This window comes from Neofelis nebulosa, chromosome 13 (assembly GCF_028018385.1).
Source record: "Neofelis nebulosa isolate mNeoNeb1 chromosome 13, mNeoNeb1.pri, whole genome shotgun sequence".
NCBI classification, from domain to species: Eukaryota; Metazoa; Chordata; class Mammalia; order Carnivora; family Felidae; genus Neofelis; species Neofelis nebulosa.
The window spans coordinates 2,809,705-2,825,834 of record NC_080794.1 but is presented as its reverse complement, the minus strand read 5'-3'; the positions used below and the strand labels follow the sequence as shown (position 1 = coordinate 2,825,834).

The window sequence follows — 16,130 nt, the reverse complement described above, 5'->3', positions numbered from 1 at the left end:
CCACAGATTCGTGAATTTTCCCAATTTAATTGTTATTAATTTTTTTTAATTTTTTTTTTAATGTTTATTTAGTTTTGACAGAGAGAAAGACAGAGCATGAGCAGGGGAGTGGCACAGAGAGAGGGAGACACAGAATCCGAAGAAGGCTCCAGGCTCTGAGCTGTTAGCACAGAGCCTGACGCGGGGCTCGAACTCACAGACCGCGAGATCATGACCTGAGCCCAAGTCGGACGCTCAACCAACTGAGCCACCCAGGCGCCCCTGTTATTAATTTCTAATTCCATTCCATTTGTGGTCATAGAACATGCTTTGTATTTCTAGCTTTTTAAAAGTATTGAGACTTGTTTTGTAACCTGACATTTTATGGATTCTGTTCCACACGCACTTGAGAAAAACCGTATCTGCTGTTGTTGCTGGGTGGAGTGCTCTGTGTAGGTCTCTCAGGCCTATCACGTCGTCCAAGTCCTCGAGTCCCTTACTCATGTCTTGTTTTTCTATCCATTATTCACAGTGAGGAATGGAAGTTGCCAACTGTTATTGTTGAATTGTCTATTTCTCCTTTCAATTCTGTCAGATCGGGCTTCGTGTATTTTGAGGATCTGTGATTAACGTGTGTGTGTGTGTGTGTGTGTGTGTGTGTTTATAATCGCCATATATTCTCAATGGAATGAGCCATTTACCATTACATATTGTTCTTGTCTCCAACAAAAACAAAAATATTAGCCTTAAAGTCTATGTTGTGTGTGGTTCTCTCTTGGTTACTCTTTGCATGGAATATCTCTTTCTATTCTTTTAATCTATTTGTGTCTGAATCTAAGGTGAATCCTTATAGAGAGCAAAGACTTTGAATCAAGTTTTTAAATCCATTCTGCCAATCACCCATTTACGTAGCACCTTTCTTTGAGGCACCCTCAAAAAGCCCTATGGCTATGCAACGTGGATTCTGAAAACCACTGATTTAATACATGCAGGAATTACTTATGAAGGAAATAACCCAATTTTATTCCAGAATTGTCAGTAACTTGCCATGTAACCTAGAACCACTTTCTTTTTATAATAAAGATGAGGGGCGCCTGGGTGGCGCAGTCGGTGAAGCGTCCGACTTCAGCCAGGTCACGATCTCGCGGTCCGTGAGTTCGAGCCCCGCGTCAGGCTCTGGGCTGATGGCTCGGAGCCTGGAGCCTGTTTCCGATTCTGTGTCTCCCTCTCTCTCTCTGCCCCTCCCCCGTTCATGCTCTGTCTCTCTCTGTCCCAAAAATAAATAAAAAACGTTGAAAAAATATATATATAATAAAGATGAAAAATGAAAAACATGACAACATTTGATGCTATCAGAGCAACTATTTTAAAACTGAAAAACATTCAGGATATATTTAGAGATCCTCTACTATCCTGTCCTAACACCTACTCTATTAATATGCAATATGTAATTATAATATGCAATTAATATTGCATATTAATATGCAATATGCACCGCCAACAGCGATGGCACCAATCCATGGGTAGTAAATACTGTTGACTGCCTACCCCAAGGCTATTTTCCCCTTCTCGTATGATAATGCCCTAATTCAGTTTCTTTTATTTGCCCTTCTCCTCTCAGAAAAACGGTATTTTGGTCTATTAGGTGATATCATTCTCCTCTCCGCTAAATAATTTAGAAAGATAAGAATGTCACCCAGTTTGGGTCAATGGGATGTACAGAGATGTCCTTCCTGAAGCCCTCCCTACCTCTGGACTTATTTTGAGAAATAATAAATCTTGGGGCACCTGGGTGGCTCAGTCGGTTAAGTGTCCAACTTCAGCTCAGGTCATGATCTCACGGCTTGTGAGTTCGAGCCCCATGTTCAGCTCTGTGCTGACAGCTCAGAACCTGGAGCCTGCTCCAGATTCTGTCTCTGTCTCTCTCTCTCTCTCTCTCTGACACCCCCCTCCCCCCAACTTATACTCTATTTCTCTCAAAAATAAACATTTAAAAAAAAATTTTTTTTTAAGTAATAAATCTCCATATTAAGTTAGTCTATACTAGGCTTCCTATTTAGGCCCAAAATTCTACAACCTTTTGATTAAATATTTCTCAATATGATCAAAAAATAAGCTTTAACTTTTCTTTTAATATTTTATTTAAAGACTTCAGTTTTAAACATCTTTAAGACATTCATCAATCCATTTATTTATGTTACCTTTAACATTATAAATTTAACTTCAAGTGGCAGAAGAAACAGAAATACGTAATGAGACTATATTTTAGCAGTGTGTCTTCAAATAGGGAAACCAAAAGAAATGCTACCACCAAAACAAACCAACCAACCTAATTTATTAGGCATGTCTATGTTTTATTTTCCTTTACATGATTATTTTTTTTTGGAAAATTTCACTTTCAAAGAATCAGGCCTTGCAAACAGAGCAGCTAATCTTTCCAAAAATAAAATCCAGTATCTAGATTCTCAGAACTCACAAAACCAAATGGAAATGTCTGGTTGTCAGCCAATAGTGTCATGCTCACATCAGTTTCATATCACAGGGAATAATCTAGAACTAATTTCAGTAGGCAAGTTCCAATTCTAAATATTACTAAAGACTACCACTGTTATTCCCAACTGTGTTGACAATTGTCTTATTGCTGAATTGTACATGATAAATTTTCTTTGGCAACTTTTTATACTATTAAGTAACACAACTGGACAACTATAAAGGCTTGAATTAACTCAGTATTTCAAAAATTTCAAACTTCACTGTAATTATTTAAATGTAATTTCTTATAGATGCATCTATAAGAAACATGCCTAATGTAATAGAATGACAACAAAAGAATTGCTAAATAATCACTACTAAAAGCTTTTCAGATGTATGTACAAGTATATAATTGAACTCAAACACCAGGGAAAATATTACGATGTTAGCTCCAATTCACTACCAGACTTTATGTGCTAAAGGATAAAAAAATTAAATGTAGAAACTAAAATCTAGGTTACCTGTTAATTTTTCTGGAAGGCTCTTTCAAATGGGTTCAAAATGGCCTAAAAACTGGCCAGAATATAATATGAATTCTCACTATAATACTTCATAAAATTAAGTATATTGATAACTTAATAATTTTTAATTCTTATTCTACGGAATAAGCCTATTTTGGAGGCTTCACAAAATATTACCAAGAAATTTTAACAGGAAGCTCAAGTCCAGATGTGTAGCTAGGAAATCTTTTCTATATATAACAAAATCACCAACTTAAATTATAAATGGCTTCCGCTAAATACTACCACTCCACACTTCACACAACGTAAATTAAAATAGGTATGGCAAAAAGTGCGCTCCGAAGCATGTTCACGTTACAAAGATAAACGATCAACTACAGCCAGCAAAAATACAGATAGGCATATATGCAAACCTTTGTATGCAAACTTTCATGAGTAAGATGTAAGAAATGATTCGTTTTGATAATTTTATGTACAGCTTGTTTACAATTTAAAACAAGTACGACCGAAAACATTTCTATTTAAAAGCCACAATAAAGCCCCACGAGATACTAAATAACAGTCTTACAAACTGGTCTCTCAAGAGAATAACAACTGAGGACGGTATTCTAAGAAATGCCCTCTTCTTGATCGATCATTTCTGTTTTAACCGAAAAGACATCTGCCAGCATATGTTTTGGAATTTCTGAGCCTCTGACTCTCAACGCGTAACAAGCATTCTCCACTTTGGCCAGACTTTGTTTCAAAGTATACAACTTCTTAGAAACCTCGTAAGGTCCAGTATTGCCAATGAATGAAAACCCATCATAAACCTGACGTAAAAACTGGCTCACTTCAAAGGGGGTGTCAATGTCCCCATTCCCCACACTGTTAATACACATCCGCATCAACTCTCCAGTTAAATCAGCCACTCCCAGAAGGTAATCAACAGGTGTGATTTTCAGTCTCCAAGTACCAAACTGCTTATCCTGTGCATCAGAGGAGGGCTGGCAAAGAAAACACACACACACACAAAGAAAATACAACGTGAAAAAGAGTGAATATGCATGTATCACATTTATTATAAAGTATAAAATCAAGAGCAGATCAGTCATGCTAATCTCTAAATAAAATGATCTTTTTTGCTTAATGACCATTTGGGACGCTACAAGAAGAACTCATGCCCTGGGTAGAAAGCTGAACTAAATGACTTCAAGATAATTTCATAATCTAATACTGTAGCACTTTAAAATCAACTATTCCCAACGTCACTTGACATACAAAATAAAATTAAAACATTCTGAAAACAAAGTCTGATGACTTTACTGCATGACGGTCACTTAGTTATCTAAATGACAAGTCATAAAGCCCTCTAGGTTGGTGATACACTCACGTTTTCCTAAGTCCCTTACAGTCCCTTTCTGGCCTCTCTTCCATCCCCACTCAGCACTGACCATCATGATTTATTACTCTCTTGTTACATCCTCCTCAGTGCCCTTAGATTCCTTTGTGGGTTTGTTTGTTTTTTTACTGCACCTGCCCAACAAAAACACAACCCTGCATCAATATTAAAATCTACTCGCACTAGTGCTTTATTCAAGTGGCTGAGTACCACAGAGCTAAAAAAAAAAAAACCCAAAAAACAGTAATGATAGTCACAGCTATACAGAATTTATACAAATTACTCACCAATCCTTTTTACTTATTCCTCTAGTTCTCTCTCCTGACTCTTCAGACACTGTTCCAAACCTTTACCAGAACTCTCCTTAGCCCCCTACTCAATCCCAAACCTCTCCACTCTGAGTAGACAATCTTGTCTACTGTCACTGAGCTGGCCATGTGCCAGATCACCTGGCACAAGCTCTCTCAATTACCTTATTCCTACAAAACAAAACAAAACCAAAAAAAACTTATTTACGTCCATATCCATCTTTACCTTCTATCCTCCAGTCTCAGATGATGAGTTGTCCCTCCTCTTGTTTGAGGTTAACTCTTCCAAATGACCTTGACCCATCTCCTCCCACCTCTTCCAGGACCTTGCTTCATAAGGTGTATGCCCTTGGGCAAGTTATTTCATCTCTCTAAACCTCAGTTTCCTCATCTGTAAAATGGGATAACAGTACCTACCTCAGAGGTTTATTTTAAGGATGAGATAACATTTACCAAGTTCTTGGCATAATGCCCAACACAAAGTAAATACTCAATAAATGTTAGCTGCTATCACCATTACCATCATGTCAATCTCCTCTTTCCACAGCAATTTTTTCCTTGCTCTACTGGAGCCTTTCTGGAAGAGGAGATGCCTAAATTGTTATTCGAAGTCCATATGAGACTCAGCTAGGTGAAGTTGCAATTATACTAGAGGCCATTTTAGGCAGAGAGAACCGCAAAGGCATGCAGGTGAGAACTGTGTCGTATGTTTGAGGAACCAGTGAGGTATCTCCTTGAGTCAAGTTTAAAGTAAGAAATGGTACAGGATGACTCCAAAAGGACAGTCAGGGGTAGAAAGTCACATTAAGGAACGTGAACTTTAATCACTGAGAAATTTAAATGGTTTTGACAATATTCTCAACAGGCAAGTCAGAACAAAATACCTTCCCCTATCAAATCCCAGAAGTTTTAGCGCCAAGAATCTTTAGCACTAAAAGGAAAAACTATTTATGAATGTGGTCTGGTTTTGAAAAGCATATGTGAATATTATGACACCATAATCTTCAAATAACTTACTACCTAAATCCTGAAAACAGCGCATTTACTCTCAGTTTCTCTTGACACTCTTGCCCTGATATTTTCATTCTCGATTAGAAAGAACTTGAAAGAAGGGTGTGGTAACTTCGGAAAGAGGATCAAATAGGCTCTTTACTTCTTTCTGCAATGCAGTCTTCACTAAACACATAAAAGACATACAGGAATTTTACTTCTCAAAAATGAATATCCTCCTTCATAAACTTCCTATAATTTTAAAAACTGAGAAAATATATACGTGGCTTCCTTAAAGTAAGTTGTATCTGTCATGCCAAATTAACTCTGACCTTTTGATGCTAACATTTTAGTTAATATTCAAGAAAACAGTATTTCTACAGCTTCCTCCATCTTCTGCCTGCCCATTCCGGCTCTGAGTAATGTTAAAAAAAAATAAATAAATAAAATAAAGAAAAAATTATGAAAAATAAAGACAGGAAAAAACTAATTTTATCCTTAAGTGTATTGGTATCTCAGGAAGTACCAAATATTCAAAATCTCCTCTTTCATTGCCTGAACACTATATATTGAAACCCAGCGTAAAAATAGTATTCACTTGAAAGTCAAACTGCAAAAGTTTCTCTTTTCTTAATTCGGAATAGCTATAGAATTTTCAGATACAAGTTTTAGGGACTTAGTAAGCGATTAAGAGCTCTCAATATAATAACAATTTTATATTAACTGACTATTGAGCACACATGGGTCATATGCTGTATACACTGCCTAATTGAAAACCTTTCAATCAAATCCTGTAAAACACTCCTTTGAGGTAGATACTTGGTGCAAGGGTTCCTGCAGCACACTCTGAGAAACAGTGGCAGGGTGGACAAGGGCACCTGGCTTACATTTCAAAACACCTGGTTTCAAAGTTTAGCTCTGTCACACTTAATTAGTTGTGTGGCTTTTGAGAAGTTATTTAAATTCTCTAACGCCCACTTCTTTGCAAAATGAGAGTAAAAATTCTTACCTCATACAGTTAATGAAAGAATTAAATGAGATAGTGCTTACGAAAGGCCCACTGTAAATGCACAATAAAATCAAAAGTGGACTTAACAGGAATCACTTAACAGCGCTTTAGGTGAACAGCATTGTTTTCCCCCCAACATACCCATAGCTGTTCTTGTTCCTTCCACTAACAAAACTATTTTAAAAGACCGTTTCCTTAGTTGGGAATCTTGGAAACCACACTCTAGAAAAGAACACTACTGTCTCAATATTCTTAGCATTATAAGCCAGCAAACCTCCTATAACCATTATACGGTTACATAAATTATATAAAAATGTGAAGTGATTTTAAATTCTTACGGTCTTATTTTCTTTTCCATATTCTTCTGTTGTAAATATCAATTGTTTATTAATTTCATCCATACTGATAAGTGATCGTGTTTTGATGAAGTGTTGAAAAGAGACTGCCTCCACATACTCCTGCAGTCCTGAAATACCAACCAAGAAAATTGCTAAGGAACAACCATTACATTAGTCAGACTGTCATTAATAAAAAAAACTTCAAATTGCACAACACCTAGCTCATCAAAAGCTTAATGGATGCCTAACTATAATGGTGGCACTGGATTCAATACTTAGACTACTAAGAATTACCTGGGGATAGATGGTGGGGATCAGTACTGAACACAGCAAACATTTCTGTCACTGAACTTTACGAACAGCTCAAATACAAATGGATTCAAGTTCTTCTTTCTACTTCATGCGGCATTAGTCTTAGAAATCTACTCTCTCTGCTATGGGGAAATGTCAAAGATTTTTAGAAAAAAAATTGATTTAAGGAAAGGCTATTATAAAAATTATTAAGGCTTTAACAGAAACGATACAATTAATTTTTGCTCTCTGAAGCAACAAAACAGATAATGACTTAATCAAATGAAGCATAAAATTAAACACCATTTGGATCTTTCTTGAAATTTTAATAGGTAGAAAACACTTTAAATAATGCAGAATAAAGTGTCAAAATACAAAATACTATTTTTCTCCTCCTACTCCAAAATGGATCTAAGAACAGATAACTCCTTTCCACTTTGATAATTTAAATTAAAAAAAAGAAACAGGGGCACCTAGGTGGCTCAGTCAGTTAAGCGTCCGACCTTGATGTGGGCTCAGGTTATGATCTCATGGTTCACGAGATTAAGCCCGTGTAGTGCTCTGCACGGACTCACTGACAGCACAGAGCCTGCCTGGAAATCTCTCTCTCTGCCCCTCCCCCGTGTGCGTTCTCTCTCTCACTCTCTCTCTCTCTCAAAATAAAAACATTAAAAAAAAAAAAAAAAAAAAAACAAATGAGCAATACAATCTTGTATCAGATGTAAGTTCTACAAAATTAACACTGAATTAAAACAAATTTTGGTAAAGGTCGAAAGTAGTACTATACTTTTTCAAGTGTTTTAAAACAACTAAGTTCTAGGACACCTGGGTGGCTCAGTCAGGTAAGCATCCGACTTCAGCTCAGGTCATGATCTCATGGTTCATGAGTTCGAGCCCCACATCTGGCACTCTGCTGGCAGTCAGCATGGAGCCTGCTTCGGATCCTTAGTCTCCCTCTCTCTCTGCCCCTCCCCTGCCTGCACGCACTTTCTCTCTCTCTCTCAACAATAAAAATAAAAAAACAAACATTAAAAATATATACATGTATAAAAACCAAAGTTCTATGGCCACAATTTTCAATATTAGTTTATTATGGCATAATCTATAAGATGATTCAGGGAAAAAGTATTTCTTAAAATGATTATCATTACTGCTGGGTTAAGAAACAGTATTCTTTGTAAAGGCTTTATTGTAGAAACAAGAGAAGAAGGAATTCTGACTCCAGAAAGAAAACTCAGGACTGAGTAGAATCTCCAGAGTCCAAGCTGTCTCCCTGGCACCTGGGAAGAACACTCCCAGCCCTGACACCAACAGTCAGGCGTGGCGGCCGCAGCGCTGAGGCTCACCCCACTGTGGTATCGTCGCATCAAATGCCGCAGCAGGGTCAAAGACACAAAAGGAAGTGGATGACTTGGTTCTGATAGCAGTAAGAGGAAACAACTGAATGAAAATATCCTGACTCATTTGGGGCCACGAGTGATGTTGAAGCAAGGTCAGAAATCGGTGCCTTTAGCTGACAGAACAGGACATGATAGAATAGGTCACTGTTTAATAAACTATAACATGCTGAGAAATGAAACAATAAACTTCAGGTTGACAGGATAGATAACATCTTCTACGTTTACAATAAAAAATATTTTTGTAAAATTTTAGTTTTAAGAATAGGTGACCACCCACTTCTCTTTCCCAAAGACAATCTGTACTTCACATTTCCTTCCAGAAAGAACTTCGTGCACACAAAAAGAAAAAGCAAAACCTAAGGACCACTCGCTGTATCTGTCAATAGGCTCTCCTTCGGTCAGCTCTTATGAATGAGCCACACAGAAGACACGTGCGCAAGGATATTCATCATTATAATCATTATAGCAAAACAGTGGAAAAACTTGTAAAGATCAATAATAGACATCACTTGCCAATTTACCGTCTCTCAGCTCCACTATTTCGGATAATGGAGGCGGACTCTAAAACGTTTCTCCTTTGCCAGCTGGCACGGTATTGAACTTTGTTGGTAGACAGCACTGGAAGGAAAGCAGAGGAGGAGAAGGTGCTCTTCCTCGTTCTAGTGTGTCCCCCCCCCCCCAGCAGCCTTCTACATGTGGGGCAACCTGGTGCTTGAGGTGGCCAGTAGCACGTGGCATTTCCTCGGGAGCAAGCTTCCCCAGGGAGCCACCACCGTGCGCAAGGAGACTGATGGCACAGCACCTCCCCATAGACAGCTTCCCAGAGAATGTTATCTGCTCCACACCTCAGCAAACTCCCCTGCCACCCAATGGGCCACGCCCTCAAAGGGCTGAGGGGTGCACTCTTCCAGATTTGTTCCTCTCTTGGATGCCCTGGCCTTAGCCCTGGGGTAGTGGCCGTCCCTCTGATATTCCTATACTCTTTAGAGTACAATTTTCCTCTCATCAGATCATCTCCAACACAGTTAATTCTTTTTTTCCCCTCGTACACAGTTAATTCTTTGTGTTAAACTTGCCCCGTTCAAATTACTGTGCGGCTCGTTTCCTGTTCAGACCCTGATGAATATAATAGGGAATTAGGAAAATAAAAAATGGTATTATTTCCCCTTTACCCCTATCATTATAGAGGAGGTACTTTATCTTTTGAGGCTGTACTGTCCCCAGGATCAGGATAAAGATGTGGTCCCAGTGGGAAGCTGAAGGCAGATTGTCCCTTCGATGCTCCACATTATTTATGTTCTCTGTCGGATGCTAATGGTCAGTAAAACATGCTCAGATCTCTCCATCTATTGGTCCTATCTCTCTTCTCCTCTTCAGGGCTACTTTCTGCCACATTCCTCGATAACCGCACCTCATACTTCTCAACCTACTTCATCCTAGTTTGAGCCCATCTCTAGACCACGACAGCTCTCACTAAGATTATACTATTTCGTAAGCTGAATGGACACGGTTTCAGTTTCAATCTTAGCAGCAGTCAGTAGTCTGACCACTTGAAAGGAGGAATTCTTTCAACAAGTTTTCATTTGGTCCCTTTGATGCATCATCTTCCGATTTCCCTTTTTTTCTACTTCTCTGGCCAGGTCTTCTTAGTCTCTGCCTCTATCAGCCCCAGGCTCTCTCAAATTCACTTACACTTGGCTTCAGTGAACCCTGCCATCCCCCAACTTCACATCTCTGGCTCAGAGTCACATATATCTAAACACATACTTGACAATTCCATCAGAAGGACCTCAAAATCAATACGCCCAACAATGAATTCACAATCTTCCTTCCACATGCAGTCCCCCTCTTTGTTTTGCCAATTCTAAGAGTCTCCTGATCTCCCCACCCCATCCACTTCTGACCTCTTCTCATCCATTCTCACACTACTGAATATTTGCCTTTTTAATAAAGAATTATCACATCACTCTCCTGCTTAAAGCCCAAATAGCTCTCCATGGTTCTCAGAATAGGGAGCAAAATCATTGACATGGCTTGTAAGACCCTGCTTAATTTCACCCTCCACCTACATCAGCCTCAACTTCTACTACAGTCAAGTTATAACGCACAAAAGGCTAAATTTCAAAGATGGGTACATAAGCCCATATTTGTATAATGTCAGAATTGTTCTTAAAATCCTTAAAATCAGCAAGACTTGTATATATTCCACAATACAAATTTTCCCTACAGTTAATAGAATTCACTACTTCAGTATTTCTAGGCATAACCCTGTCCCCAAATTCCTGCAGCTGGCTTACATTTCAGGGCCAGGTTACACAAAAATAGCAGTGCTTTAAATGTTAGAATCAAACACAAGTAGCAAGGCTCTTGTTCTACACATGTTGATCGACAGGAATGGGAGAGCACAGGAACCAGGACTATGTCATGTACCAGCTGAAGGTGGTAACATAAATTTCTCTGAACCTTCAAGCTATGGCTCAGTGACACCACTAAGCAGTCATTGTCTCAGCCTAATAGTGTAAGCCTGAAGGAGGATAATCACATCTATACACCTATAATCTCAAGCTGATCTGATGGTCAAGGTACGAGTTCCAATGTGCAAGTCAAGGTAGAAGATACCAGAAGTGAGGTTATCGCTTAAACTAAACCAGCCTATTTTCTATTCTCTTACAGCAATACTGTGTGCAATGGCCACTTTTAGATGTGATTAATATTTAAATCAGTAGAACTCCCGAGTAGAGCAGACTACCCTCCATAATGGGGGTGGGCGGAGGTTGTTCATCTAGTCAGCTGAAGGCCTTATGAACAAAGAACACGGTTTCCCAAAACTGCAACAGAGAAAACTTGCCTGCATTTCCAGTCTGTAGATTTCAGACTCCAGACTGCAGCATCAACTCTGTATTAAAATTCCAGCCTTCCAGTCTAGTCTGCAAATTTCATACCTGCTAGCCCCCACAATCACCAGTCAATTTTTTTAAACACATGTATCAATCCCTCGCTTGCTCTCTCTCCAGCTTCTCTGGAGAATCCTGACTGTGAAATGCTAGTAGGCAAAATGCTTAAGCTGAATTCAGAGAACATGAATGTGTCTATAATGCAAAACTTTTGTAACCTCCTTCACTTTCTGTGCCTACGGTTTTCAGTTCCTCACCTATACTGTGCCCTCCCTTGCCTCAAGGGATTTTATATGCTCTTCCCTCAGCATCATAACACGGTCTTCTCACTCTTTCACCTAATAAACTGTTACTAATTCTGTAGGGTTCCAGGAAGTATCAACTTCTGAAGAAACTGCCTCAAACAACCCCCATTCTAAGCCAAACCCCTATTAGATGTTCTCGTAGTACCGTGTGCCTTTCCCTTCTAGCACTAATCAAAGTTGTATTTCAATAATGTAAAATTCCTTATCTAATACCTAGCAGTATCCCCTGCTAGGAGGGCAATACCACAACTACCTTGAGCACAGTTCTATCCCTAGTGCTTAGCCCGTCTTGCACAAACAGACACCAAAAAACATGATTAAATGAGGTAGATCCATTTCTGAAAAACTATTTAATAATTTTTGATTGTGTTTTATAAGAACATTCAATTAACAAGGAAGTGCCCATTCTGGGGGAAAAACCCCATAAAATCATAGAGAAATAAATAAAAAATTAAAATGTAATACACATACAGTGATTACAAACAGTGGGAAACAGGAAACCTGCTACTTGAAACAACATCTGGAGGGGTGGCACCTGGGTGGCTTAGTCGGTTAAGCGTCTAACTTTGGCTCAAGTCATGGTCTCACTTGAGACCAAGTTCATGAGTTCGAGCCCCGCATCAGGCTCTGTGCTGACAGCTCAGAGCTTGGAGCCTGCTTCAGATTCTGTGTCTCCCTCCCTCTCTGCCCCCTCCCCCAGCTCATGCTCTGTCTCTCTCTCCCTCAAAAATAAATATTAAAAAAATTAAAATAAATAAAATAAGTGAATAAAACAACATCTGGGGGCACTTAGGTGGCTCAGTTGGTTGAGCATCCAATTCCTGATTTGGGCTCAGGTCATGATCCCAGCTGTGTGGGATTAAGCCCCATTCAACATGGAGCTACTTAAGATATTCTCTCTCTCTCTCTCTCTCTCTCTCTCTCTCTTCCCCCACACCCCCCCCACCTCCGGCTCACACTCTCCCTCTCTCTCAAAAACAAAAATATTTAAAGTTAAAACAACATCAGAAGGATTCTGACCTCAGCTCTCTAAACAAGGTGGCTTAAATCATTCTAGTGATTCTAGAACAAATACCACTATATTGCACTAATTTGCTTACAAAGATCAGCAAGGGCAAATCATGTCAAATCATGTGGAAGAACTTGATCCTGTTCAAAACTGAAATTCTAGGACCTTCTTCATGATGCTTAAGGATAGCATCCCAGAGTAGATGTCCCTTTGTTTAGAAGTCCTTTAAGGAGTGGTGGGAAATGAAATGGAAAGGGTAGAAATGGAGCTAAATTTAGTACAGGGACCATACAGATGAAATGCCTTGAATAGTCAAAGAGAAATAATTTTAAGTTTTATCGCTCAACAATGGGAGCGGGGGACAAGCAGTGAAATAGCAAACCAGTATTTTAAAAACTATTCCTGGGGCACCTGGGTGGCTCAGTCAGTTAAGCATCCAACTTCGGCTTGGGTCATGATCTCACAGTTCGTGAGTTCGAGCCCCGCATCGGGCTCTATGCTGACAGCTCAGAGCCTGGAATCTGCTTCATATTCTCCGTCTCCCTCTCTCTCTAACCCTCCCCTGCTTGTGCTCTGTCTCTCTCTCTCTCTCAATAATAAATAAGAAACAGAAAAAAATTTAGCAGAAAAAACTATTCCTGATTCTTAATGGACTTTCTTTAACCAAGATGCTATCTATAGTGGTAAAACCACACTCCTCTGTGACTGGAAAAATATATTTGGCAAAATTCGTCAGTTGTACAGTTGTTTTATCCACATGAGCCCACTCAAAGCATGGAAAACGGTTCCAACGAATACATTCTTAAAATGATTTGTAGTTAATAAAATCAACTAAGTCCAACCAACTCCCAGGCCTGTCCCTCATTTGTAAAACAAAAGTACTAGATACAATGATCTCTATGGTACTTTTCAAATTCAGAATGGTAGGAACTAATCTTCCTAATGACATGTCAAAAAAAAAATCCATTTAGTGAAACTAGATTATATGGCAACAACACAGAAACGTCATTTGCTTCTGCAACAAAGCACTGCCGAATGACGTAAAAATCAGTAGTAAGTTGTTGCTAAAATGTTTGCATTCTTACAAATGAATGCATATGCAGTAGTATTAAACTCACCAAATAGAGCAGACGACATAAAACTAACCATTTTAACTATTTTTAAGTGTGTAGTTTCGTGGCATTCATTCACACTGTGGTGCGACCGTCACCACCATCTATTTGATCTTACAAAACTAAAACTCTGTACCTGTTAGATAACTCCTCCTTCTCCTTTCCCTCAAGCCCTTAACAACCAGCATTCTTTTCTCCGTCTCTGAATCTGACTATTCTACTTACCTCGTGGAAGTGAATGGTATGGAACTTATCCTTTTGTGGCCGGCTTATCTCACTTAGCACAAGGTCCTCATGGTTCATCCACGCTCTAGCCTGTGTCAGAATTCTCTTCCTTTTTAGGGCTGAATAATACTGCATTGTATGGACATGTGAAATTTTGTTTATCCATTCATCCATCAATGGGTACTTAGGGTGCCTCCACCTTTTGGGTATTGTGAATAATGCTGCTATGAACAGAAGTATACAAACATCTCCCAGTCCCTGAAGCCTCCAACAAAACTTTTTAAAAATATAAATAAAATATTAGTAGCAGCTTACTAAGTCTTGAGTGTCAGTTATACAGAAGATAATGTATCTGGTACTTTACATCCATCTTTTTAATGTTCATTATAACCTTACATGACTGTATCACTATCCTTCCTTTATAGATGAACCGAGGCTCAGAAGAAATTCAGAAATTCACCCAGGTCACATAGTAAAAAAACATTCCTACAACCCAGAAGCTCGTGCCCTTCCCGCTTTACCTGCCTCCTTACATTCAAGTCCATAGAAAACATTTTCACTTTTTCGCAAACTTTTCCCCCACTAAATCCCCAGTTCAGCTCTTCTCCAGGCCTTAACTTTATTCTCTAGGCTCTCACACCATATACTTTCATGATTCTGTGCTATTCTGTGCCTATGTTGCCTTCTCTCAAATCTTCTTCTACCTGTAAAAAAAAGTTGACATGTTCTGATACACCCAGTCAAGGCATTTCTTCATGCCCACTACATAAAACTTAGCCAGCCAGCTCCAAGTTATGAATGCCTGTTTTTTTGCACCCCAGAGTTTTGAGGGAATGAATGATGTCTTCACAACTTTCTCCTCTCCCCACCCCAAAGCACCTTGAGAAAGAGACTCAAATGTTTAGTAAATTCTTCAAAATAATCTCTCCCTACTCTTACTGGTTTTAGGAAACTTTAAGTGCTCTGGCAAAACTATTTTAAAATCTGCTATTCAAATGTTCAGAATTCTCCAATTTTACTTAATATATAGTACTTTGGATTTAAGTCCACTAAGAAAGAAATATTCTTATAAGATAAAGTTCAAACTGATAAAGTTCAGAATTCGAGGTCTTCAAGGTATCGGATTTATTTTTCATGGGGGCAGAGATACAGAACAACAGCACTCAAAATCCATCTGTGGTGTCAGTCTATATTAATGTGCATGGCTGTCAAACATTACATTTTCAAGTGTATCTAAAGTCACCATCTAAGTTGTCCCTGGGATGTGTTTGTTTAAAGTTACTTCATGGATGAGGTGGCCATTTTTGCTCCATGGTTATTAGGTTTCATGATATACCACACAGAGAGTTCAAGGACATCTGGCCCCAAACACTGAAAAGCATTTTTGGTCACATCTAGGTAAAAGGATGTTTAAACAAGTTATGTTTCAACTTGATAAAAAGGACATCCGCTATTTTCAGTGAATAATCCCCAAGGTGAAAAATCTCAACCTACTGCCATATTCCATCAAACAATGCCTTCCCCTTCTGCTTTTGCCTTGGATGAAATCCAATTAGAATTATTTACAGAATCAGCTGCCAGTAAGAGAGAAGTCTGTAGGTTGTTTTTATGTAATTTGTTATTTTTCTCCATGTTCTCCTATTAGAACATATACAAGGAAACCCAATTAAACGCTTCTGATTATTTTCACTTATTCTTATAATATTTAAGCAGTATATACCCCGTCCAAATCTCCATTAAAAACCATATATAAAGGGGGCGCCTGGGTGGCTCAGTCAGTTAAGCGCCCGACTTCGGCTCAGGTCATGATCTTGTGGTCCATGGGTTCGAGCCCCGTGTCGGGCTCCGTGCTGACAGCTCAGAGCCTGGAACCTGCTTCGGATTCTTTGTCTCTCT

General features: G+C 38.9%; 1 protein-coding gene across 1 annotated transcript in view; it reads right to left on the bottom strand.

Moving 5' to 3' along the window:
• Window positions 1-2,294: 2,294 nt before the first annotated feature.
• Window positions 2,295-16,130, bottom strand: part of TSNAX (translin associated factor X) — a 32,075-nt gene continuing 18,239 nt past the window's right edge. The window contains exons 5-6 of the mRNA XM_058696143.1: window positions 6,999-7,126; window positions 2,295-3,958 (exon numbers count right to left, since the gene is read on the bottom strand). Of these exons, the coding sequence (XP_058552126.1) occupies window positions 3,581-3,958; window positions 6,999-7,126 (506 nt within the window). The 3' untranslated portion in view covers window positions 2,295-3,580. The remainder of the gene's footprint in view (window positions 3,959-6,998; window positions 7,127-16,130) is intronic.